The 26,081-nt window shown below is 42.7% G+C and overlaps 1 protein-coding gene across 2 annotated transcripts; it reads right to left on the bottom strand.

The window, feature by feature from the left end:
- On the bottom strand, positions 1-26,078 carry CHD1L (chromodomain helicase DNA binding protein 1 like). 2 transcript variants are annotated; one of them, XM_026855325.1, is made up of 23 exons: positions 25,982-26,078; positions 24,296-24,408; positions 23,402-23,508; positions 22,046-22,160; positions 21,251-21,282; positions 19,205-19,286; positions 17,785-17,947; positions 17,278-17,433; positions 16,275-16,367; positions 15,715-15,811; positions 14,417-14,490; positions 13,221-13,331; positions 11,536-11,650; positions 10,896-11,049; positions 9,632-9,797; positions 8,161-8,306; positions 7,643-7,806; positions 6,733-6,926; positions 5,542-5,640; positions 4,716-4,786; positions 4,350-4,464; positions 3,992-4,100; positions 1-3,301 (listed from the first exon to the last, which is right to left on the bottom strand). In XM_026855325.1, exons 1-23 carry the CDS (start codon positions 26,076-26,078, stop codon positions 3,223-3,225), a joined length of 2,652 nt encoding a protein of 883 aa, XP_026711126.1. In that variant the 3' UTR covers positions 1-3,222. The 2 variants fall into 2 exon arrangements, with proteins under 2 accessions (XP_026711126.1, XP_026711135.1); XM_026855334.1 differs by lacking the exons at positions 19,205-19,286; positions 22,046-22,160; positions 23,402-23,508; positions 24,296-24,408; positions 25,982-26,078 and having other exon boundaries at positions 21,251-21,266.
- Between the last annotated feature and the right edge of the window lie 3 nt (positions 26,079-26,081).

The following is a 26,081-nucleotide window of genomic DNA, read 5'->3' as shown; positions in this document are numbered from 1 at the left end:
ATCACCTTGGAAAACACTCTTCCTCTTTCTTTCCCCAAAATCTAGACTCCTCCTTCCACAACACACAGTAACATATTCAGATAATTTTTGTCTGTGACAAAATTCAGTGACAAAAATCACCTATCTACACATGTCTGTAAAACTTGATTGGTTTCTCCATTTTTTTACTGTTTCCCAAGTAGAATGAAAAGATAATTTTTAAGTTACAGGCCATGGAGATTTCTCACCAAAGACAGAATTTGCCTGCACAGTACTTGGAGAATCACAGGCAGTGCCTTTTCAAGTAAGAAACATAGGGATGAGCTGAGCCAGCACAAGTATAACTGTCATTCTGAATTATTGCCCACTTTTATATGGCATCAGTAGAGACTCTAGCATGGGGCGGATAGCAAAGTTTTTCACTGAGCCTGGATGCAACTTCATAAGTCCTATCTGATGAAACTGCTCATATAACCAATCTGAACTGTGCATGATCTTGTTCTGTGCCACTGACCTCAATCTAGCAGCATACATCTAAAGTTTCAGTAAACGTGCAATGAGAGATAGGCACAAGGAGCCACATTTCAGCTCTTAATGCTGCAGAAAATCTTTTTTAGAGGAAGAGAGAGGCCAGAGGGACACAACTACAAAAGGACACCTTCCTTCCCTTTTGGGGGGGTTGCTATTTAGAAAGGGAAAATGCGTAGTACTGCACAGCTGAAGAAACAGCATGACACATTTATTTTTCATAGCAACTTGCATATGAGCTGCTGAGCCCTTTATGGAATTAATTATCCAAAATACATTATTTCTGCCCAAATAAAGAGAAATGGTGGGTAGCAGACACTAGAAAAAATTCACTTGGCTGAGACTCTGCGAAACCCAGTTCTTTCAGTTGAAATCTCACTTCCATTTCAAAGCAGATAAGAGGTAGAACTTTTCTTTGTGCTCAGCAGATGTAAAGTGTATTAAAGAATATTGCTTAAAAAAGAAAAAAAAAACAAACCAAACCAACAACTGCTCCCCAACCAGCATTTCCTAAGTAAATTTAAAGGGAAAAAATAAGGTAGATTTCATCTGCACAGGCCAAGTGGACTAGAGAGCGAAAAGAGAACATCTTTTGTCTGACTTGCCTCTAAATTAGAGGACTAGAATCTATTGCATACCATGACCTTTCCTCTGCGCATGCCAGGAACTTGGCAGCCCCCCTCTGGAACTTATCTTAGAGGGTAAGGGACATCAACAGGCAGGTAGTCATGCTCTCCTCTCCTTTTTAACACAGTTATAGCTGGGTGGGGGGCACAGGACAAAGGCAGAACTGCATCTTTGTAGAAACATTTGTAGAAACAAAGGAAAGCATGAGGCCTCAAACAGGAAAAGGTAGATGCACTACTTCAACCTGTTCTGGAGGACTCAACCACAAAACAAATCTTGTCTATGTGTAACTGCTTGGCAGCCAGAGAACCCGTGGTCGGGCTGAGATTGGGCCATAGGTGTGTGTGAAGCTGAGGAACAAGACTGCACACAGTGGAACACTTGGGAATGAAACCTTTTAAAGAAAGGTAATAAATATACAGGAAAAGAATAGGTGGAGGCACAGAGCCTTAAATCTGCTGACTGAAATTACGTGTTCAGTCAAGCTGGCAAAGAGAAAAGCATAATTGGTGTTTTAATTCTGGCAAAGAGGAAGTGTTTTTCCAGGCTGGAGATCACTGCCCTGCTCTCAAATGAGGCCGAAGAGCAACATGTGCTGCTGCAGCTGATTAACAGTGCCACCAGCCGGCCTGCTGGAAGACTGCCAGTTCCATGACGGAGAAAACAAGGTAATGTACATCCACCCACCACCTTGCACCCCAGAAATCCTCACAGTCAGACTCTTATCCTGCAAGTCCTTTGCCAAATATCTAGAGGCCGCTCCTGCAAGCAGCTGCAAGAAAGGACTTACCCACAGAGGTGCTACACACCAAAATTTCATCAGGGTCAAGGAGATCAGGAAATACTTGGGGTTCTCTGGTGGAGCTAAGAGTGAATGACAGAGTAGCCAACTCAGGAGGACTTCTAGTGTGGAGCCCACCAGTCAGTGTGATGAGTCAGGTCAGAATCAGGCCTGAAATTATTAAGTAACCAGATGGTGCTACAGAGGCAGTGTAAATGCAGCCAGCGAGATGTGTGTTGGCAATTAGATATTTAAAGACATACTTTCCACTGCTCGTGGGGTGATTTCCTATTGGAAGCTGAATTTTAAGCTGAATTAAGTTTGGCACCTTACAGTCTCTCTAGTCAAAACACTTATTATGAGAGCTACTATTGCCTGGTTGTACTACAAAAAAAAACAAACAACCACAACCTAAAAAATATGCTAAAGCCAACAGTGCCAACAATGCAAACAACAGGAAAGTTCTATTGCAATAAATAAAAGACAACACCAAAACCTGTGCATTAAGATTTCCTTAAAGTCAATCAAAGGGTCATGGAACCTTTCACACCACTTTTGTAAGGAACTAGTTTTGCCCAACAGTTGTAGCAAAGAACTGTGTAATGAAAAAGCAGCTGTGGGAGAAGAAAAGGTGTCATTTATAAAGCCAGTCTCAAGTTTTGGCAGCCTTGCACACCTTTGCCAAGAATACTGGTCAGGATTTTGCTTGATTGTAAGCATGTGATTATGCTTTGTATTTGAACAAATATAAAGTCAGATGGACTTCTGGGGAACTGGAACAGTATGAACTGTTTTTACTCTGTGGTTGTCATGTGGTGGTGTTAATGCAGACAGCTTCCTTTCCCCTGAGATGTCTATGGGGACATGTATGTGGAGTCTCAGGTAACCACTAAAAAGCTGATTGAAACGAGGTATAATGAGACACAGGATGAAATGTGACATGGAGAAAAAATATGGCCAAACAATACCACATTCCAAGCTCTAGCAATAACTTAATGTAACGGGTAAGAACTGACCATCAGTGAAAGTTTAATTTTCCATCTCCAAAACAGATTCTGGGATTAAGCCAACATCCTTATCCAAAGACTCTCTGAACAATGAAGCAGTCTCATTCCTCTGCAGAGCAACTGACAGTATGTAAATATTCTGGTCAATAAAGGCAGAGAGACACTGGGGCAAATAATGGCTGTGTAAGGCATGTTTATGAAGTGGATGCATTCAACATCATGCAGACAGTTTGTAAAGATCCTGGGCTTTTTGCATGTTTTTGTCCAAAAAATTGAGGGAACAATGAAATTACTGCATCTTCATGGCTTTGAGACTGTCATTGAAGATGAATATTGTTGTGAAGTAGAGGAAGAGCCTTTATTCCTAGGGAAGTAGTATCTAATAAGAAGTGTCAAGGAAATGCTGCCAAGTGCCAAGGAATGTCAGACAACATGTCCACTAAGAGATTCACCAAGGAAGGAGGCAGAATGCTTTGAACACTATTCTTTGTTTCAGGTTTTCAGTTTCACAGAACTGCTGACTGTGGCAGTACAGCAAATGCATATCTTCCTAGAGAAGTCACAAAATACAGCCTCCTTTGTAACCTCTGTTCCCTTTCCTGGAAGGTGAAAGCAATGAGCTATTTTGTTTTAAGAGCCTGTCCCAACACACACCAACTCCACCATGTTCAGCCAGGGAAGCAGGTTATCACTTGCTTGGAACATTGTAGTGTTTTTTTCACATTCTCACTTCTGCTATTTTCCAAGTCACCTCTGTTACTCTAAAATTCCAATCATCTCCCCCACAGATGTGGCATATACAGATAAGTGGATGGCTGTCAACAGAAGACTAGCACATAGTTCTAACAAATTCTGACAGGTAAATTGAATCACACTACTCTGTCATTATGCCCCAAAATGGTGAGTGAATGAGTACCTGGGCAACAGAAAAGTCAGAGACATGAAGTTTTTAGCTGGACTGTGGCATCTGTGTCTTGCCTCGTTTCCTTGCTTTGCACTCACCAAGATATTTAGGGGATCATTTCAATATTACATTGTGAACAACATAAGACACACTCCAAAAGGATACATAAGAGTGGGGATACCCCGTGTTGCCAAATATTTTCGGATGAGCCGCTCCGTACCATACCAGTTGAAACCTTTTGTTGCATACCCAATACGTGGAAGATGTACTGTTGCTGAGGAGGAGGGAACAAAGAGTGCACATTCTTTAGGACAAGATACGCATAAAGAAAGCAATCTAGATAAGGACTTCAAACTACCCCACAAAACCAGAAGAAATATTGTGGAACACAACACATCTGCTGTGGAGATCTCACTCTTGCCTCACTTCAGAAAAAACAGTACAGGAGAGGTGGAAATTGGTTTCCTTCTTTAGGTGAAATCACACATGTAAGGATTCACTGTTCTGCTGCACAGACACTTACCATTCCTTTTCTTGGCTGCTAAATAAATCTTCTTCAGGCCCTTTTCCAAAGCAGACAGCTTAATGCCAGACAAATTGTTGGACCGATCCCGGTGCTGAGCCACAATCAAGGCCAGCTAAGGAGAAATCACACAAAAAATTGAAATGCAGTCTATATACAGAACTAAGAGACACAGCGATAGCTGCTGGAAAACTGCATTACTAGCTATTAGCTTTAATAAATGAGAAAAAGATGTCTCTAATGTTTAACTGCAACTTAGCCATGTTCAGTATGCAGTGTCATTGTTACCAGGAAAAAGATGTTCATTTCACACAGCTTCAAAAACATGTGCACAGAGCAACAAAAAAAGGAGCTTCTCCTTCTCACCAAGTCTTGTCCTTTTTTCCTGGATGTTTTATCATCAATGGGGAATAACAGGGTTCCTCCCAACTCAAGGTCTGTCCAGAAAACAAGAACCGAATAACAACAACCAAAAAATGAGTCCTGAAGAGTCAACAGGCAATCAACACAGCAGTGATTTCACTACCACATTCTGAAATATTCTCCTTTGCTTTCTTTATCTTGTGATGGTTTCAGAGTCAGACCCTTTGCCCAGCAAAACAAGACAGACATTAACCCCATCCCAGCCACCCCGAGACACCCATCCCAGTTAAAGATCACAAATAGAAAGTGAGACACTGGAACAAGAAAGCATCTCCCGGGAAATTAGAAAAAATAACAGGTCCACCTTACAGCAAGATGTGCATTTCTTACCAGCTGCAGGTAGCTCAGAACTGCTAATACATGCTCAGGAGAAGATTAGTGCTTGGAGGGAACCAAAGGCTCAAATATGAGTACTGCCTGAGGTGGCTTTCATCCTTCTTAAGAGCACTTTGACAGAAGATACAGTGCTTTGTCTTATAGTGTGAAAAAAATCCTGTAAATAATGAACTAGCTTGGGGTTTTTTCTGTTTTTCTTTATGATTTGCAGCATGGATCAGAATGGCCAAGCCCTATGCAGAGTTCTCACACTCCAAACAAGTCAAGTCAAAGCACCCCCTGTATTGCTACTTTAAGAGCTAGGGAAGCACATATCTAGAGAAAGAGGGAAAAACTTGAGTTTCAAGGTATCCAGGCACCTCACTCCTGCCACATCGGTGCGATTTAAGCATTTTCAAGTATCTTGGCCTAAGGTCACGTTTTAACCTCTTACCTTTCATCTTTCCTGCCATCTCATATATTTTCCTTGGCTGATCAGAACGAGCCTCCAGAGCTGTAAATAAACCACCCCTTCCCCAGCGGCCGGAGTCATCTAGAATGAAATGACAAGTTAGACTACTTTTAGAAAGTGAGCTTGAAAACCACCCCTGCAGGAAAGGGACCCACTCTGTAGAAACACAATGAATGATTATCAATAATGGGAACCACACATGAACTGAAGTCAACCAGTAAATCAAGGGACCATCCTAGAGGGTAAACCTCAGCCCTTGAGAAAAACAAACGTCACAGTTCCCTGAAAAACTCTGTGGGAAGAATTCCTTCTTACTGTCCACTGAGGATGCTCAAACAGGCACCGACCATGGCATTAAGCATATAAACCTGTCAGTATCCTCACATATGTGCATTCAGGTGCACAGAGCATGCACCCAGTATGTGCCCAGATTGGTGCCCTGGGCTTCCCACAACAAGGTGTGTTTGTTATTTTACTTGCCATTTCCACTTTAAACATGAGGTTTTGTGCTCAGTTTAACATAAACCAAAGCAGATTATAATGTTCTGCTGGAGCCCTGGTAAAAGAGAGGCTCCTACACCAATTCAAGAGGAATTCTGTAACGTGACTAGATGATCTTCAAGGTCTTTTCCAACCTAGATGATTCTATGATTCTGTGAATTTCTCTCCCTCAGCTTTAATGTCTTAACATAGGTCCTTAAATTAGGAGACCAGCCTAGAGCTTCTGTACTGTCAGTGTTGAGACAAGCACCGATAAGAGAAACTCTGACCTCAGTCTCTGGAAGTGCCCATTTCTCTCTGCTGACTGTGTAAGGGAGATGGTTTTCAATCCCTACAGCTGCCATGGGATGAACAAAAGGCTCAGCTCTCAGGAGGAACTGTCCCCACTTGGCCACAGACAGAAAATTTCAAGCTGTACAGGCACCTTTCAGGAAGCTCATCCATAAATCCAGAGAGGGCATGAAAGACCCAAGTACACTTTACTAGTACTTGTGTGTGGGTTATACATGGTGGAGTAGAGGCTGTATTGCCTCTGAACCATTCAAGATTAAGTCAGACTCAAATCCAAATTATTTCTGTCTGGATGGGAATTAGAAACTACTGAGCTAGTAGGGACAATTCAGTCCCCCTGTCCACCTCACCCAACAACATTCCTGTTGTTAGAAGACCCACCCAGGCAGTGGACAATGATGGCATCTTCCTCTTCTGCTTTGGGATAAGTGACGTCTCCCATGACATACTTGATATAGTTCAGGTCTGCATCTTTGTAATCTAAATCCACATTCAGCCCAGCCTCATCCTCAGAGTCACTTTCCTCTGAAGGCAGGCAGGTAGATGTGTAATGATTTTCTTCCCACCAGGCCTTCCTGAAACAAAAGAGAAGATGATGTTCAATGAAAATCAAAGACTGGGGGCACGCACCTTGTTTTACATCATTGCAGTGAAACACAGGAGACCGAGACCTGCATTCCCTCTGCTCCCCTCCCCTATTTTAGACCAAAACAAAGTTTACAACAGTTGTTATCTGTAATATTAAGAGCCACGTGCCAGTGTGATAAACAAAATGCAAAATGCATGGAAAAAGTGAGCATATAACAATGGGCAAGGAGCTAGAGTGGTGAAAAGGAGGAACATCTAGGAAACGAGGAGAAATTTAAGAGACAGGCCAGAGCCACAGATGTCAGTCCAATACATAGGGGCCAACTGTGACATTTCAAAAAACTTCTCCCAAAATCTCATGGTACATTCAGATATGGGGTTCTTACTCAGGCCACAGTCTATTAATTAAATTAGATGGGAACTCAGGCAGTGCATTCAGAGGAAAAGAACCCTTGCTAGGGGCTCAAGCCATTTTCCCACCTTCACATCCCTGTGTTATACAGTTTGAGTACACACAGAGAAACATCCTGATGTATGAAGTTAACTCTCCTGAGGGTGGCCTGCAGTCATTTCGTCATCTCCTTCTCCCCTCATCCCCAGCCCCACCTGCCAGAGCAGATACAGAGCACGACTTGTTCTCATCAGACACACATTTCTAACGTAACAGACATCACCTTACTACTAGATGCAGTACAAACCATACTTTTTCTTGTGTTCAGCCTCTGCTTTTGCTGCCGCCTTTTCCTCCATGAGCCTTGCTCTCTTTGCTGCTGCTTCTAGGCGCTTTTTCCTCCGAGCCTCCAGCTCCTCTGCGCTCAACAAGTGCTTCCTCCTGGCTGACTGTTCCCGGAGGCCTGTGAGAAGGGCCTGGAGGAAGAAAGAAGTATCATGGAAACAAACTGCTCATCTTAAAGCCATGTCTGGTATGTACCTTAACCTACACTCCTTTCCCATTTGTCTACTTGTCCACAGGTCTCAACTGTCACGTAATATGGGTTTTCGTGACCTAAGTTTATGACTGCCCTGCATATCGCATCTCTGATCTGTTATCAGAATTATTGAATTGTCAAGCCCTCAGATTCAAGAGCCAGCTCTACTATATTGACATCCAAATCTTTTAACATGCCTTTTGGAAGCTGTAGGTAGAGAGAAAACTGTCAGCCTCATTTTCCACAAGCAAATGAAAGAGCATCATGTGCTTTGTCATGTCTTTTGTCTTACATTTGCTTTGTTCCGGAGAGCTCTCCCTTCCTTACTGGTCTCTTCAGTCAAGGCTTTCTGAAGATCCAAAAGCTGATCAAATGCCTTTTTGTCTTCTCTGCTGGGTTCTTTTGAATAATCTTTGCCTTCGTACACGTACATGTGATCTTTAAAAAATAATTAAAAAGTGTAAAAAGGAACTGAAAGCCACTAATACCTAAAATGTACAGTAAGATCAAAAGAAATTTGGCTTCTCTGTGACACCCTTCAACAGAAAAAAAAGTTCACTCCCGTAATTTTTTTATATGACCAGTGTCAGCATCAAGTAGAAACAAGAGAATCATCATTTGCTTCCTTAAGCAAAAGCTTTTAATTTAAGTAATTTATACTGGTAAAGAACCTTTCTTCCTATTTGGTCAATTAACTATTTTAAGTTGTGGCTCCATCACTGTTCTCTTTGGTCATTCCATCTCTGCCAGCATTTAGCTTTGCTACCTAATTAGAGGCAACCCTTGTAAAGGGACAGCAAGATTTTGCTTTTGAATTCCCAAACAAAAAAAAAGCACAGAACTCTGGCAGACAGGAGTTACTGTTCTTCAGGTGAACTATCTTCTCAATAACTATTACACAGTGTGGTACCACTGCTCCTCTAAGTTACCAACAGAAAATACCACTCTTTACTAACTCTCAGCAAATAATTACTTGTTGCTGGTAACTGCTACAGGATGGACAATACCTAATCTGCAGGGCCACATTTCTGCTTCAGTCACAGATCTATATTTGAGTGCTACTATGTACTCAGAACAGAAATGCAGTCTTTCTCACCATGACACTAGAAGAGGGAAAGTATCCTTAGAATTTATTCTCATATAGTATGGGGCTATGAAAAACTACTCACAATTGTGACAATTCAGATTGGAAGGTAGAGCACTAAAGATGGAGTAGGTTTGTTCTAGTTTAGACTCCATGACTCTGTGGCTCTTATCTCACATTTCAGATTTTTTTAAGGTTTTTTTAGCTTGTGGTTTTCATGGCCAATGATCTTTTGTTGGGAGATGAATACAAAACACCTGCTATATAGCCTTTTCTTAAGTTACCATTATAGCTCTAAAACTGTAGATCTATATTAACAGTTCTCTGTGGGAAAAAAAACAGCATCTACAATTTGAATACTTCTTTTCTCATGAATTTCATATGGGGTCTCAAAATATTTGAAGCACATGAAGGAATTCAGCTCCCCAGCCATCAAACTGGGCAAGTGTTTGTTACTATTCTCTTACAAATAGGCAAACAAGGACACAAAAAGAAGAAAACTAACAATAAAGGCTTAGAAACAAAGTTTGTAAATAGGTCACGAACAACATCCAAGTTGCTCACTCAATTACAAATCCACTTTTCTTGTTGCTTGAAAAATGTCACCCCTGCCTAGGAAACCTTCTCTAAGAGCACCCAAGCATCATAAATTTCGTAGGTATTTAGATTCTTAACTTACTCTCTGTATCCTCCTCTTCACTCTCTTCTTTGTGTGGCAGCACAACATCTGTTACCCACTTCCCTCCTTTTGTCTCTCCAAGGATGTTCTCTAGCTCCACATCTTGTATAGTACTTCCCTCAGAGGAGAGCAATTTATCCAAGCCAAATTTCAAGATTTCACTCAGCTTTAACAGAGAGAAGGGGAAGTTCAGTATTAATATCTCCTAACTCCATGCCAATCCCAGTCTCTTAAAACTTCTCAGGCTTAAATGCAAAGGAGGTAGGAGTAGAGAAATCTAAGCCTTAATGCTACCTGTCAAAATACTTATGCTTCAACACGTTTAGTTCTCTCAGCACCTAATGGGACAGGCCCCTACAATGTATCTCCCTCAAACAAAACCCATCCAGACTTGAATGGTCCTTTTTTTTCAGGGCTAAATGACAAAACAGCATTGTACTGATTGCATTCAAGAAGCTTTCCTCATAGCCAGAAAGATCAGGCTTGTTTTTGTCCCCAACACCTTTAAAACAAAAGCTTAAATACCACAAAAATCCACGGGGAGAAAAATATCTGCATGGAATTTCCTATGGGCTCAGTTCCACTTCTCCCATGGAAACTGCAATTGCTGATACATGCTGATGGGGCAGGGAGGGGAGGCAGCAGGGAAAAGGAGACACCAATTCCAAACCTCTCCGAGGTTTAGCTGCACACAGGGGATATATTCTCCTAAATGTCACTTTGCTTGAGGTTTTCAACCCAAGTTCTCAGAACAAATCTCAGCTTTTTGGTCAGAATTATAAATCATGCCCTGACTCTTGAGACACTGTATTTGCCAAGAGGTCAACAGAAGGTTGACCAAGTTTCAGACTAGCAGCTGAAAGCTGACTTAAGTACTTATCATCAGCTCTGTTTCTGAGAGAAAAGTACCAGAGACAGATAAGTTCTAGAAACAATGAATCAGCTTCCAGTTTAGACCTGTTACAATTGAAAATAAGCAAGTAAACCAAGGCAAGGTTATGCCTTCCCCTCTTCTCCAAAAAACCACACCCTTTTTCAGCAATGCATACACCTCAGTGTTGTGAAAACTGTCTTCAAACATCAGATCTTGTCTGGACCTGGGATGTTATTTTGGTTCCTAAGATATGCAAAAGCTGATGTATCAATGCGCATCTCCCCCAAAACATGTTTGGATAGGTTCATATCGGACATAAATACAGAAACACTTTGGGACATTACTGGTGTCAAACTGAGATGTTACGGGAGTCAAATACCTCTATTTTACCTGTAACTCTGATGCTCCCTGAGGCTTGGGTGCTCCCAGAGCAAACTGACCCCCTTCTACGATGGCATTTGTCAGCCGGAGCTTAGAAGCAGCTCTTCGGTAGATTATTTCTTCAATTGTATCTCGTCCAATCAAGCGGATAATTTTTACAGGCCTTGCAAAGTTTAAGAAAATGCTTATTATCTTCCTTTTTTGAGGTGCACTAAAGCTGTTTCCTTTCATGAAGCACCATCCCCCCACCCACTCCTTTGGTAGAGAAAAAAAGGCAAGAACAAAATCAACATAAATAAGCAGCAGAAATGTTATGCTGATGTAATAAAATCAACAAAAATAAGCAGTAGAAATGTAATGCTGATACAATTGCTTCCTAACAGAGAAGAAATGCTCACTGCAAAAGTACAAGCAAACGTCCAGATTCCCTCTCCTCCTCCAAATCTACAAAGCTCCCACCCTAGACATATGACAAGGTCAAGTCTGCATGAGGCTGCAACAAAAAACCTATGACATAAAATCCTCTTTGCTCTCCTTCTTTCATCTTCAATCTATCGTCCTTTAACCCTCCACTGCCTATGGACAGGGAAAACAATCCTGAGAGACCAAGAGAGTCAGTAACCACACCAGAAGTAGCGACATTTCTCACTTGTGCTGCCCAATCCGGTGAGCTCGTGCTATTGCTTGCAAGTCATTTTGTGGGTTAAAATCACTATCGGTAAAAATAACTGTATCTGCTGCTGTCAGGTTCATGCCAACTCCACCTATAAACAAAGAAGAAGGTCACAAAATATGTCACCAGCAGAATATAAAGGAGAAGCTGGAGAATTTATGCTATGCAAGGCTCTGTCAGATCTGATCAACTGTATCTAATTCAATCCATCTCCCGAGCCCAAATCTAAGCCTCTTAAGGATCTAAAAGGATAGGTAAGCTTTCCATTTCCAGCTTCCAGCTTTCTGCAACAGCCCCAAACCAAGCTGTACTGTGCAACGCAGTCAAAAAAGATAGGGTGCAAGTGAACCAGTCACAATTGATGAACTCAGACATATTCTTCTGCTGGCAGGCAGATTAATGCAGCAAGGACTGGCTTCACTGAACCTACAAGGGACTGCCTGAGTCATGACTTGGCTGCAGCATGGAAGCTACAGGTAAACACACTGCTGAAACAGTGGAAAACATCAGGCCCAACTATACAATAACCAGAGCCTAGGTATTTACATGACTCAAAGTTGTTGAGGTTAGTTTGGGCTCTCATGAAAAAAAAAAAAAAAAAAAAAAAAAATTATAAAAAAAGAGTTAATCATATTTTTTTAAAACCCACTATTATGACTATATATTGTAGATAAAGAGGAGGGAGCCTGCTGCCTTACATTTCTTCCAGCTCATGCCAAGCACCTCTTCACAGTAATCAGAACATCCCTGCAAATGGAGACAGTTCTGCACCTGAAAATCTTGGTCCATAACATAACAGTGATGGAAATAACTGTTAGCACAGCCGTTCCCAGCTGAATACAAGATGCTTTGGCCAGATGTAGCAACGTGCAGTAAAAAACAACTCTTAAGTCTGGCTGACATGGGCAGGGAGAGTTCAGGCACCGTGGTGAGAGATGCACTTCTTCCCACCATCTAGCGTTAGGAACTTCTCTTTGGTCTCTCTACATACTCTCCTCAATGCACTGCAGTATCACTGGAGCCAGGCTCATCCAGGAAAGTCTGACCAGAAGCCCAAAGGAAGACTTAGTTCAAGTTTGATGTGTGGATCCCTCCTCTGAAGACAAGCCTGCCTCGGCACTTGCTTGAATAGAGAGACAGGGAGGTTTGAAACTGTGTAGACGACAGATCTACCTGAGTAGCTAAGAGGGGAAGAAGCACAGATGGCAGTCCCATGGTGTTCTCCGCAGTCTCAGGATGGTAAAAGACTCTCATTTGAGTCTGTCTGCCAGCTAGAGAGCATGTCCATGCTCAGCAAACTTGGGAAGCAATTCCACCAGCTTACTTAAAGGAAGCTTGTGCCCACCTAAAGTCTGGTGCTTGCAGAAACAAGATGCTAGTGAGATTCCTTAAGTCTGACACAGGGACAGGCACTATGGAACTTGGAATTTAAAAAGTAACTCAAGTGGCTGCAATATGAAAAGTATCTTGGCATCAGATGCCAAAAGGAAAGCAGAGAACAGATACCCTAGCTGAAAGACCCAAGTTCAGGATTTGTCTTGTCTCCCTCAAAAATCTCCCATGTGAACAGGTTCTGCAGGACTCAGAATTCCCCAAAATCTTGCCAGAGAGAGCAAAAGAATACAGAAGCAAGATGGGTTGTCTCTCATTTCCTTACTCACCTGCTCTGGTGCTCAGCAGGAAGATAAAGATGGGCTGTTGACCAAAGTTCTTAATGGCAAGATGTCTCTCTTCACCTCTAACGGAACCGTCCAGCCGCTCGTAGCTGTAGCCTTTTCAAACAAGCAAAACATAAGTTTCTGAAATTCTGTCTATGCTCTTACTCTCTTACCTCATTCTCTGTTGTCTCACTGCTGTCCTGAATCTTTTTAGGCCAAATCCTCAAGCCTTGATTCTCATTCTATTGCCTTCAAGTCCTTCATTCTTTCCCAGCTAAACCTGGCATAAACTTAAGTAGTGACCCCAACTTCCAGATTGACTGTCAGCAAAGGGTAATTTAGACAAGTCTGAAGCAGAGAGTCTTAGCATTTCATTTACTGCTTGGAAACACAACAGGAAAATTCAGAGCCAAAATAAAAGAACATTAGCACACAGTCCCATTTCAGACTATGCTGCGCTGCCTCCTGGCCCCACAAAACAGGTCAACAACCATTGGATCCTCCTTATGCAAACTCCCATGGCCTTCAATGTGTTGCTGTGGGCAAGCAATATGGGATACGGCCCTACATTTGGCTTTATCCTGGATTATTAGTTGTCCCAAAACCATAAACACCAAACAAAAGCCTCTTTCATGAGAAATACTATGTAGGCATGGAGCCATGTGGATTGAAACAAAAGAAAATGTCCCAAAAACACTTTGGTAACCTGGCCAAAACTAGTCTGATCCAACCTGCCCTTGCAGACATATCAGGGCCCCACTGCCAACAACTGTTTTAACCAAAATTTAATTTCCTGGTATGAATGTGTCCCAATTCATGTTTTGTGCTGGACAAACTGAGTCTAGAGCAAGACTACTGCCTTTAGTGCAATTAGTTCAGGACTCAGGTACATAATGAAACGTTGCTACCCTGCCATCTGTTCGCTCCATTTTATCAAGGAACCAAAGCTGAAAGTACTTTGAAGAATAACATTTAAGTGCCAGCTCATTTCAGGCAGGTGGTAACACAGCAAAGATCTGAACTCAAGACCCTCCAACTCATAGCACCATTGTGGGAATATGGTTTCTATATGCTAAGAAGCAATAAATCCTCACCACAGTCCTTTCTCCCTCCCAGGCAGATGAAACAAAATCACAGGAACAATATATAGCAGAGATCATTAGGATAAGCCCTCTGCTGCCAAAGCGTGCAGAACATACCTCTATAGTCCATGTAGTCTTGCAGGATATCAAGCAGTTGAGTCATTTGGGAAAAGAGCAAGACACGGTGGCCACTGGAAGAAGAAGAACATGAGACACCATGAGCCTCAACATGCCGTGACAGTGTTTCACAGAGTGGTAGTGGGGTTACAATAGCTTAACCAGTCACTGTTATATGGCAAGGCCTCATCACTCATGTAGTCTAAGCCTCACAGTCACGGCCCATTTCCTCACCACATTTTCAGCCCCACGTCCAGATGCAACCAGTCTGCCTCACGTGCCATCATCAGCCACTGTGTCTAATCTGGAGTCACAGAGATGTAACGAGGCTCTGGCACAGCTCTGCCAGATGGATGCAGCCTGGTGAGTATCCAAAAGGATCTAAAAGGATCCTCAGCTTCAACCTAGCATCAGGTCTTCCTCACCACACGACCTGCCACACTAGACTGCTCTCAAATCATACATACAGAGCATCTTAAATGCTGGGAAAATGTAATACAGCAGCTCTCTGACAGCAGAGCATTTCTTCCTCCAGCAAATGACCCTCAAAGATCAAACTCTGCCTATAATCATGTATAAGTGAGAAATCAACTCTCCTCCCTTCCAGCTAGGCCTCAGTACTCTGTTTAAATCAGACTTCACTGTAGAGCAGAACACAAGCATTTTTAAGTCCAGAATTTGCACAGGGCTAGTCCTGTGGCACTGACATTCAAGGGAGAAGCACCCACTCACAAGGTGCTACACAGCAGAAGGACAAAGACCTCCACAACCACATCAGAACTTCCCAAGGTCTGAAGCTCTGCAAACAGAGCACAGCACCACGAGTTCTGACTGCCATTCCCAAAGCTGAAGTTTCAGTTTATCCTTGGTTTTTGGTCCAGTCAAATTGCTTTTTCACAGTTGCTATGCATTCTGCCTCCCAAGCTAACACAACAGAAGCTACTCTCAGGAAACCCATGGTCAAACCAGATATGCTGAATACCACGTCAGATGGTAGTTCTCCCAGGTTCCCAAATATAGCAAATATGAGAACACGTGAGAGAGTTAGTGAAGTGTTTTGAGAAACATTTAAAGGGAAGCTACAAAAATCTTTGAGGTTCCTCTACCAACTCTAATGCAGCTCCTTATACTGAAATGACTTCTTTCAGGTAGTCAGTAACGTGCAATAAATAGGGCAGCACTTGAGTTGTGATGAATATCTGCTCAATCTATGGCTACATAAGGTAGTCTGACCTCCCAGTTTACCTGTTCTCCCTATATCAACCCCACCCTGTCTTCCCCACTCCAACATGACATACCCAGCATACAAGAATGAAAGTAGTTTATCCAACAAACACAGCTTGCCACTGGCTTCAACAATATGGTCCCCAATCTCAAAGGGTTCTGGCTCAACACCTGGAACAGAAAGGAGTTTCAGAAGCAGACCTAATGCTATGCAAGTAACAACTCAGTCGTCAACCTCAGTGTGTCTGCGCCACCAACTATCACCAAGCAGACCCCCATGATGCTTCCTTGAGAAGTGATGGTCCTTCTCTGTCTCTAAAGAACACCCTCAGTAGTTCACAAAGCACTGTGATTTCATTCTTTAGGTGAGAGTAGGTGCATTGGTGAGGAAACAAGCAGAGAGCTTTGCTCTCAGAGTTCAGAGACTCAGAGTTCCCAGAGTACCCTACTTTGTTCCTCATTATTGATGAACTGTCATATGTTGGAACCGGTCACAAACTCACAGCTGGTTCTGATTCAAGTACAACGTTGTTTATTACTTGCTTCTTCTAAGCATTGCACTGCCAAGCAATAATAGAAAAACACTGTGCAAATCAAGAAACTTCTATTTCAAGAGAGAGGAGTGCTTTCTTACCATTGAAAAGGTATGGGTGGGCAACACACTTCCGAAGCTGAATTAAAACATTCTGAAGTGTAACCTTCCTTCCTGTTTCACTTTCGAATGCATCTGGAACAAAGAACACAGAAAAGGATTTGAGCAGCAAAGCCCACACTCTACCAATGGGTGTGACTGGGAATGTCCGGGCACCGAGTGCTGCTCTGCAATGCTTCAGCACTGGACTATCTCTTTCTACATATCACATCTGCATTTGAATTCCCATCTCAAGACTAACACATCTATTTTTGTGGGCCGAACAAAATTGCCCTCCCATTCTTTAGAAAAAGACCCTGACGAAAACTACTCTGCCTTGTCAAACTCCCTGGAACTTTCCAGACTCCCTGGAAAGGGTCACTATCATTTTTCCGAGTGAATTGTAGACCTAGAAATCATCAAAAAGAGTGAAAATTTGGTGCAGTTCATTTGAATTTTCCAACAAAACAAAGTAGTACAGCAGAACACTAAGAAGGGTTGCATTTTTTGCAAGGAGAAAAAGGGTATGTGCACATATGCTGACTTTAGAATGATCAGGCTGCCAGGTGATGCACATTCAAAGTGCCATTGGCTCCTTGATGCACCAGGCATTAGCCCTAGAAGAACAAAGGGTCTCCATCCTCCCAGTTTTACTTTCCCTACATAAGCACTGGCAAGCCATATGACATGGTATGTATACATGGAAGAGGAGGAATTCAGAGAGAAGCAAATACTTTCATATCTCAGGGTGCTTTGTTACAGTTAGTTCATATGTGAAGTGACAAGGAGTGAGCTATTATGGTAAGAGTCCGTGGCTGCATTGTCTACATGGCCCTGTGGTTTCCTAAGGAACTCACATCTACATCCAGTACATTTAAATTTGCTGTATGGCATATATACTACTACTGGAAAATTTGTATCTTCTCCTTCACTATAACAGAGCACGGATTTACAAAATTAATTCTGGTTATAAAATTAGCTGATAGGGTTCAAACCTCTCAGTTACCTAGATCTTTTGTCAAAATGGCCTTGTAGTACTTCCTTTGCAGAGCTGACATTCCATGGTACAGAACCACTTCCACCTTCTTTGGCAGCTCTGCAGCCACCTCAGACTTGACTCTTCGAAGCAAAAACGGCTGCAGAAGATTGTGCAATTCTTTGGCTATGCAGAGGCAGGGAAAAAAAAAAAAAGATATTATTGCATTTAATGTAAGAAATTTTTGCAGTACCTTCACAACTATACTTTCAAAATAAACGTATAAGGAACTTGACATCTATCACTGAAATGATTCAAGACTAATTTTACAAACAGAGAAAGCAAACTACAGCTGCATACCTTAAATATGCATGAGCTACATTAACGTAAGTAATCATTAATTCTAGTGGCTTTGTTTTAAAGCTACTCAGCATTCAAAAAAAAAAAAAAAAGCAAATAAAAGGGACACAACATGTCTGCTTCCTAGTCAAGACAACAGTGGGTTCTGATTCAAGTACAGCATTGCTTATTACTGACCTGGCTCACTCTCCTTTTCAATCGCCTGGTAATACTCAACAAACTCTTTCACTTGTTCTCTAGGAAAGATGTCAGGCTCAACAAGGCTGAGTAAGGAGTACAGTTCCTGGAGGCTGTTCTGGATTGGAGTGCCTGTGAGTAGCAGGTTGAAGCCTACTGAGAACTGAAAGAACCAGCACCAAAACAAAATTATTAGGAGAAAATATCTGGAATGAAACGTTACTTCATATACAACTCCACCCACACCACTCTTTAAGATGACACGTGGCACAGAACTGCCTGCAGAATGCTGCAAATGTCTGCCAAAACCATCCAACATAAGGTATGGTGTGACAAACAGCTCCACCAAACTGACTAGGATGGCACCAATGTAAGGAAGACACTGTAAGCAAAATAAGAACAAAGTGCAAAACTAACACCATTAAAATTCTCAGATACTTGCACTCAACAGTCCAATACTGCATACTCAGTGTTAGGTAATGAGAGATGACTGGAAAATGCTGTTGGAATACGATAGAGAAATGAAACTGCAAAAGACTACGTTCCATTTCTGTTTGCTGGCAAACTGACAAACACAGAAACATTTTCTGGTCCAAGTTGCTTACAGTAATCCTTGTAAAGAGACTTGGGGATTATGGTTACCTTTGAAAAAATACAAGTCTTCTCTCAATTTTGGCAATAGAAAATATGTTAAAAGGAGAGCTAAGGTGAATCTTGCCTATTTCTTTGTGGCTACAACCAAAGCTCCTGAAATACAGATATCATACACAATACATTTGGAAGATGTAAGACTTTCAAGGAATTTAATAAAAAAAATTAATTTTCAGGGTACTGTAGTTCATTGTTGCTGGTACCATCCCAGACCTAACACATGTTTCACCAGCATGACAAGTCTAACCTTCACTCAGTCATTCATTGTACTTCGGCAGGGTGCTTTGGAAGCTGGAGTAATTCTACTAATTCCAGTTTAAAAAGGGTGGTTCCATTAGATGGGACAACAGAAGTCAATTGTTCAAGACATGAGGTCCCATGAACTAGGCAAGGGTTCCTTCTCCCTCCCAGAGCTGGAGACAGCCTCTTGTTGCTTTAAATTGTCTTAGGTCGGCCAGACTTCTCCCACATCAGTAGCACAGCTGTGGTTCAGAACTATGTCGGACTGCTTTACATTTTTTGGTCTCTCAAATGGCGTCAACGTGCCAAGCCCAAACATGATTCACAATGAGAGATAAACTCCAAATACTGCCCACCTCCATGCAAAGCCAACAAGATTACGTCTCTGCCACTAAATATGAGAATCTGTTCACCAACTCTGACGGCAAGTGGTTGTGGCCCAGAGCTTAATAAATACTCAAGAGAATCTGTATGTTATACTGAAGAGAAAAAAGGCTTTAGGTGCTAAAAGATGGATGAGTTCTTTTACCTCAGAAAGCGTCTTGTAAAGCAGAGAACTCTGGTTTTTCAGCCTGTGAGCTTCATCTACAACCAAGGCAGCCCAGTCAAAGCTGAAAAAAACAGCATTCTTCAATTAGGGGCAAGCAATTAATTCTTGTCAGGATAAGAAGACTGAAATAAGTGGTGGCTCTGCTTGGCTAAACTTGAGATGGTCCTACCCCATGAACCACAAGCAAATATCACAAGCAGGATGGGAGGAATTCACCAAGTACTGGTTTTCAAGAGCCAACGCAGCTTCTCAACCATAGCCTGGATGAGTTTTTCTGAAATTAAAACTAAATTCACTCAAATTTGTTGCTTCTGTCTCCACCCCTCCTTTCTATGGGGAAAATGACATAAGCACAATTTAGTCAAACACTCAAGTAGGTCTAGAATTTTAACAAGAGACATGTGAAACTATGCCCTGACACCTCTGCAAAAACTAACAACTGTGATTAGGTAGTCATGGCAGAATGATTACAAGCCTTTTGCAAATCACCCAAGACATGACCTACACTTTGTTCTGGCCTTGATATATGCAGTGTCTCATCAAGTAGGCTGCAGAATCACTGGTGACCTAGTAGATCTACTAGGCTTAATACAAACTCCAGATCTTTTCAGTCTCAGTGTTCATGTCTGCTTACCACAGAGTGATTTCCACATAGTCAAGTCTGGCTGATAGGTAGGCAGGGGAGGGAAAGCTGGAGGATGATGCTTTTCTTACCCACATGCTTGTCTTCTCAGTGGAATACAAGGCCTGGAATCACAGGGACCTACATTCTCCCCACAGCTCTTGTGCATCCCTTGATTCCCTTCTTTGCTATTTAAGAGTGGTTCTCCACTGCCAGGACAGTGAAATGTCATTATTCTTATTCTACAGGCTCAGCAACTGAATATCTTCACATGAGATTAGAACAGGGCTCTTGCTCAACTCATTTGTGTAGTTACACTGCTTGTAAGTGGTGATAAAGACATCTGATAACTCTGACCCATCTTTACAAGTGCTCCAGGTGCTCTGACACAGGACAAGGTACAAATGATTAGCACTTTTTTCAGAAGGAATACTAGGGGGCAAAAAAGCCCTTAAGTGACATGGCTTTGAGGTTATGTGTAGCCTTAGAAGTAGGAATTTGCACTGGAGCTGACATTTCTGTGATACTAGGGCTAGTTACTTGCTATCCTTGGGTACTACATCCCAGGGTTAGGCTGCAAAATAAGCAGAATCATGTGCACCAATGCAGGACATGATACAAAACTGTAAGGACTGTATGGCCATGGCTACCTTTCATAAGGCCAATGGGGCACCCACAGTGGGCTTAACTAGTTCTGGGAGATCCAAAATTGTGTCAGTGGGGGCCACTGGGTTTCTGCTTCCACAAAGATCTTGAGCCATTCGTGGTATCTGGCTGCCCCCAGCATTTGTCACAGCCCTTATCACTCTTGCAAGGCATTGGTGCTATTACTTAAAAATATGAAAATTCCTCCCCATTTCAAGTGTAGGCTTCTGTATAATCCTGCACGGCCATGGCAATACTTCCTACAGGCTGAGCTTCAGCTGTGTAATCAGTCTTGCTGGAAAGCATAATGCTCCATAAACCCTCCACAGTTCTGACTGGTGGCAGGAGGCAATAAACTTCAGGATATGGTATTAGCACATGATCACCACAGTATAAAGCAGGTCAATTTCAGCAAATTTTGCATCTAATACCTTTATAACCTGAAGCTTTTGAGGACCTCCTGTTCTAAATATCAATTGTCTGGACTGATATTTAGTGTACTACTATAAGCCACTATGTATCACATTATTTTGACTCCACTGGCTTGAAAACTGTCCTTGGGGGAAGTTCATGTACATCTTCGCTGACATTAAAGATTCTTCATTGAAAGTTAACAAAAGCAAAGCTCTAATCACAAGCAAAGAACATCCTTGGGTCTTGTGAAACAAATGTGGGATCTTACAGACATACAAACATGCACTTAAGAATCGCTGACAGATGTGCAGAATTAAATTTGAAACAATTAAAACCAGACTCACGATTTTAGAAATGCTGCATCCTTCAGACAAATCTGCAATGCAAAGAAATGAATGGTGATTTATGACTTAAGTTAAAGTTAATACACCAGTTAAGACACAGAACATCTTTTTGTCTACTTGCAAAATGTGGTGGAATGAAGGAGAGGGGAATGAAGCCACTTCTCACCTGAGAAAAGTAACATGACAGTATTGTAACCACAAGCTGTTATGGTCCTAGATTTTAACTCTTGTCTGGCAAAACACCAGCAGTAGAACCTCAGAGAATTAATGGAAATTTACACACACCATAAATGCTCCTCACGTCTGCGAAGTTTTTCATATCTTTCTGACTCAGTAAGAAGCACCATGCACCGTCAGCATCACAGTCTTTTTCACTGTAACCAAATTTGCTTCAGTGGATTAATCTAAGCTATTACAATGTCTTGACAGCACCCTAAAGCACAGATATTGCTTGCCCAACTTCAAATCCAGAGGAAGAGAAATCAGGTCACTCAAGAGAAATCCTTAAAAAGCACAGAATTTTATCATCAGAAGCATGTGTTTTCTTTATCCAGGGTGTGATACAGCTATGCAGTAAAGATGGAGTTAAATTAGATTATCCTAGGGACACAAAAACTGCATGAACTTAGATGAGTTGGTGAAATAGGTTACAGAGTAGATTCTACAGAGTAGAATCACTGAGGAAGGTCAGAGATGAGTACAGAGGATAACACAAGAGCTGGGTGGTACAGAGTTATGGAAAAGGTGAGGGAAAACTTGAGCCCTCCTCTTTCAAGTAACAAAGACATCATGTACCTCATATGTTGTCAAGAGTGCATGGAGGTGAGATCGCTCTTTCAGGTTCTGCTGCAGTTTGGGGCGCTCCTCCTTGTTGCCTATATAAGTCACAAAGGAAAGACCTGGAGCAAACCTGTTGCCAAGAGAAAGACAGAATGAAAATGGTGAGCCAACCTGTCTGTCATGTGTTCATGACTCTGGACCCCATTCTCAAACATAGCTACTGCACAGATAATAAGAACCTCCTACCCAAACACCCTGCCCTCCTGTGAGATCTGGCTGGATCTCAGCTTCTGAATCTAACCCCTTTCCTGATTCATTTGCATCTCAGGTTGGCACCTCAGCTGCTGGTTCTGGTTCAGACAAGTCCCAAATAAACTGCATTCTCCTAGGTCTCAAAAGTCCAAGGCACATGACTGAAAACCAGTCTCATGGCCCATCTGCTATTCTGAAATGAAAAAGCTCATGAGAAGCAGGTGAATGAATACGGTTTGCCCAGATGCAACCAAAGAATTGGCCTAAATAAAGACAGACAATGTCTGCAGCAAACAGGCCCAAGTTAGGGCCTCAAAAACATATTCCTCTTAGCCAAAAAGCAGATAAAACGAGTTCCATGGATGAAGAGCTGGAACCTTAAAATTCTTCTTCATTCAATCCCACCACTGATATTTGCCTAATATTGCTCCTGGACAGTTGCTCCCTGCTGACCTATGAAGGTATGCACCTTACCCCAACTATTCCAACCACAAGTCTATCCAAATCAGGCCAACTTGTTTTGGAATGTAACCTGGATGACTTCAGATGCTGAGAGACAGCATCACCTGACAGCCACACAGACAGGCTTCTGCTCTAATCTTTAACTTTCTGTCGTCCCACTTAAAAAGAATCTTTGTGCTCCAGCTTAAAAATGTATACAGCAAATGTGCCATTGGCACAGTCGCTGCGCCCCAGTGAAGATGGGTTGCATGCACAGATGTAATGTGTTTTGCATGCATATGTGAGCATGCCAGGAAAGATACTATTCAACTTGGGTCTTACCTTTCATCATACAGAATCCTGGCTGTCTTCAGCAGATTTTGCCTAAGAGAGGCTGAGCATGGAGGGTTACAAATCAATAAAAATCAAGGAGCTAGTGGGGGCATTTGGACTGAAAGTCAGCCAATCCTATAAGTTAGATGAATTCATGTATATCATGGCATTGTAAAGACTATGAATTAACCGCATAGTCTGCATTGACTTGTTGGTTTAGAAGCTTCCTTTTTTACTTTTTTTCCTTTTGAAAGGAAGAAAACTGTTGGACTGAGCACCTCTGAAGAGAATCTTTGTAACCTGCTGCGCAAGAATATGATGAGCTGGGCAACTGTTGAAACTTACCTCTCAAGTTCCTCCTTCCAGTTGCTCAGAATGGACAGAGGACAAAGTATCAGAAATCTCTCTTTGTTCGATATTTTTTTTGTCAAATAAAGAAGTAGAGAAATAGTCTAGAAGGCAAGGAAAATATTATTTTTTTTGGTAACAAGGAAAGGGTTCAGCCCAGTAGCCTGAACCTACATAAACTGCCTCCTTTTTGAGCTCTGTGGCTATTTCCCACAGGTTCTCTAGCACAAAGCAGAGCTAACAGAATACCAAATGAGATCCACCATCAATGACAGAAGTGCTTAGATCCCAAAATGTGACCTCGATATCTGGAGGCCCTTTCCAAATACCTTTCCCTCACAGTTACAAAAAAGAAGATCTACCATACATCACTTTCTAAAACTACCACTTTGTTATTTAAGACCCACTGAATACCACCAGCTGAACCAAAGCGCAAGCAGTCATTTTCCAACAAAACTGAAAATCCTTGAAAAACTTACCAAAAAAAAACAACTCTGAAAAACTTGCACCTGTATTGTATTGCACCCATGTGTTGACAAACTCAAAAATCACCTTGCTGCAGGTGCATCAAAACAACATCATCCTCTCTGTACTGGCTGCGTATTGTGCCTTCAACTCTGTGCACTATGAATTATGTATTAAGATGTCTGTATAAAACGACCACTCATCTTGCTATAAAACCCCAAAACATTTTCAGAATGCTACTCAGGACTTAACAGTTGTTTTAAGTGATTAAGGAATGAAAGAAACAATGAGCTCTCCGAGTATGGACTTCAGGATGGGGCTGCTTAACTGACCAATCATTAGGGTGCTTTTTCTTTTTCATTCTGCAGAAACACTGGGCTAAAAAATTGTTAGGCAAAGATGAATTTGCAGAATAAGACGACACACCTGACAAGTCTTGCCAAGACCCATCTCATCTCCCAGGATACAGCCATGCTGGACTTTGTAGCATTGAACCAGCCAGTTCACACCTTCTATTTGATAGGGACGAAGCTTAATGCCTGGGAATAAAAGCAATTTGTTACATTTACACAATCATCCAATACACTCTATACACAGCTACACCCTGAAGCCACCAGAAACGGGTCCTGACCCAGAACAGGCCTTCTCAAACATCTGCCTTACAGGAAAAGCACACCAGTTTTCAGCAGGAGCTGGTTTACCCTTGCTGGAGAGCAGAGACACCGGTGTTACAGCAAATCCATTAAAACATATTCAGGAACTTGTGCATACACAAATGCCCCAAGTCATTACAAAGGCCTGTACAAGGAACCTAATCTGATAATTAAGCTACTACTTTGCATGCCTAAAAGAAAGCCTAATTTTCAGCTCCAGACACTTTTAAAAATATATAAGTACTAGACCCAGGGACATGCTTTAGGCTACTGGAAATGTTTCTAATAATCTACTCTTGTATAATAATAATTTCTCAACAAGATGTTTTCCAGTTTTCCTGCACTTAAGTAGGCCACTGTGGCTACTACCACTACTGCAGCCCTTATTATGGGGCACAATATGTCAAAACAAACACAAAACTAGTTGGGTAAGAGATCTCAAGATCTTTCCTTGTACCTGGACTCAAGTGCTGTATATTGTTAATAACTCTATGGCACTGCTGCCGTCTCCTCCCTGGGGAAACTGAAACCCTAGTAGCAGAGGGATTGAAAAACGGGCTCCCCACAGCTGAGGAAAACACGCAAGCAGGCTGGATAGCCCAGGCGCCCCCCTTTTGCATCCACCCTCCAGGCAGTGGAGAGCACCTTAAAGCTTTCATGCTCAACATGAAACCACTCTGAGGCCTGATGATCTGCTCTTGAAGCAGAGTTGTCTGTGCAGAGCCATGGCAGCCCTAAAAGCAGGACTCAGGGAGCCAAGGCTCTGGCCTAACCACCCGCCTTACTGTGAAGCTGAGGAGCGTGGGACTGAGAAGGCTTGCACAGAGCAGCAGTAGCCTGATTTGCGCCCCGGGAGCCACATTTATTTATTTTTGCCTTTATTTCACAGAACCATCTAGGTTGGAAGAGATCTTGAAGATCATCCATTCCAACCATGAACCTCACACTGACCGTTCCCAACTCCACCAGATCCCTCAGTGCTGGGTCAACCCGACTCTTCAACCCCTCCAGGGATGGGGACTCCCCCCCTGCCCTGGGCAGCCCATTCCAACGCCCAACAACCCCTTCTGCAAACAAATACTTCCTAAGAGCCAGTCTGACCCTGCCCTGGCACAGCTTGAGGCCATTCCCTCTTGGCCTGGCGCCGGTTCCTTGGGCTCAAGAGACTCATCCCCCCTCTCTGCACCCTCCTTTCAGGGAGCTGTAGAGGGCCAGGAGGTCTCCCCTCAGCCTCCTCTTCTCCACACTAAACCCCCCCAGTTCCCTCAGCCGCTCATTTCTTTCAGACCCGGTGGCTGTTCACACAGAGCCCCGGCGACCCACGGCCGCACAGCCCCAGGGCCCCTCCGACATCCTCTCGCACAAACCGACCCCCCGACGCGCGTTCCCGCTCCCTCACCACCCCTTCCCCCGGGGGGCAGTCCGGGGCCTGGCCGGCTACCGGCGGCGGCCCGCTGACCTGTCAGACCCCACCGGTAAACGTCCGCCTCCTCCACGCCCGGACCCCCCGCCCGGGCGCTGCCGGCGCGGCGAAGCGCCTGGAAGAAGCGGGACATGGC

Source organism: Athene cunicularia (assembly GCF_003259725.1).
Source record: "Athene cunicularia isolate RWA chromosome 1 unlocalized genomic scaffold, athCun1 chr1_part1, whole genome shotgun sequence".
NCBI lineage: Eukaryota > Metazoa > Chordata > Aves > Strigiformes > Strigidae > Athene > Athene cunicularia.
The sequence above is the reverse complement of the archived record's forward strand: the minus strand, read 5'-3'. Positions and strand labels throughout refer to the sequence as shown.

Coding starts and splice junctions, on each gene's coding strand:
- CHD1L (XM_026855325.1), bottom strand. CDS start 26,078: ATGTCCCGCTTCTTCCAGGCGCTTCGCCGCGCCGGCAGCGCCCGGGCG. Junction 23,509..24,295: donor GTCTTGGCAAGACTTGTCAG/GTGTGTCGTCTT, acceptor CTTGCCTTCTAG/ACTATTTCTCTACTTCTTTA. Junction 4,787..5,541: donor GATGGCAGGAAAGATGAAAG/GTAAGAGGTTAA, acceptor TTTTCTGGACAG/ACCTTGAGTTGGGAGGAACC.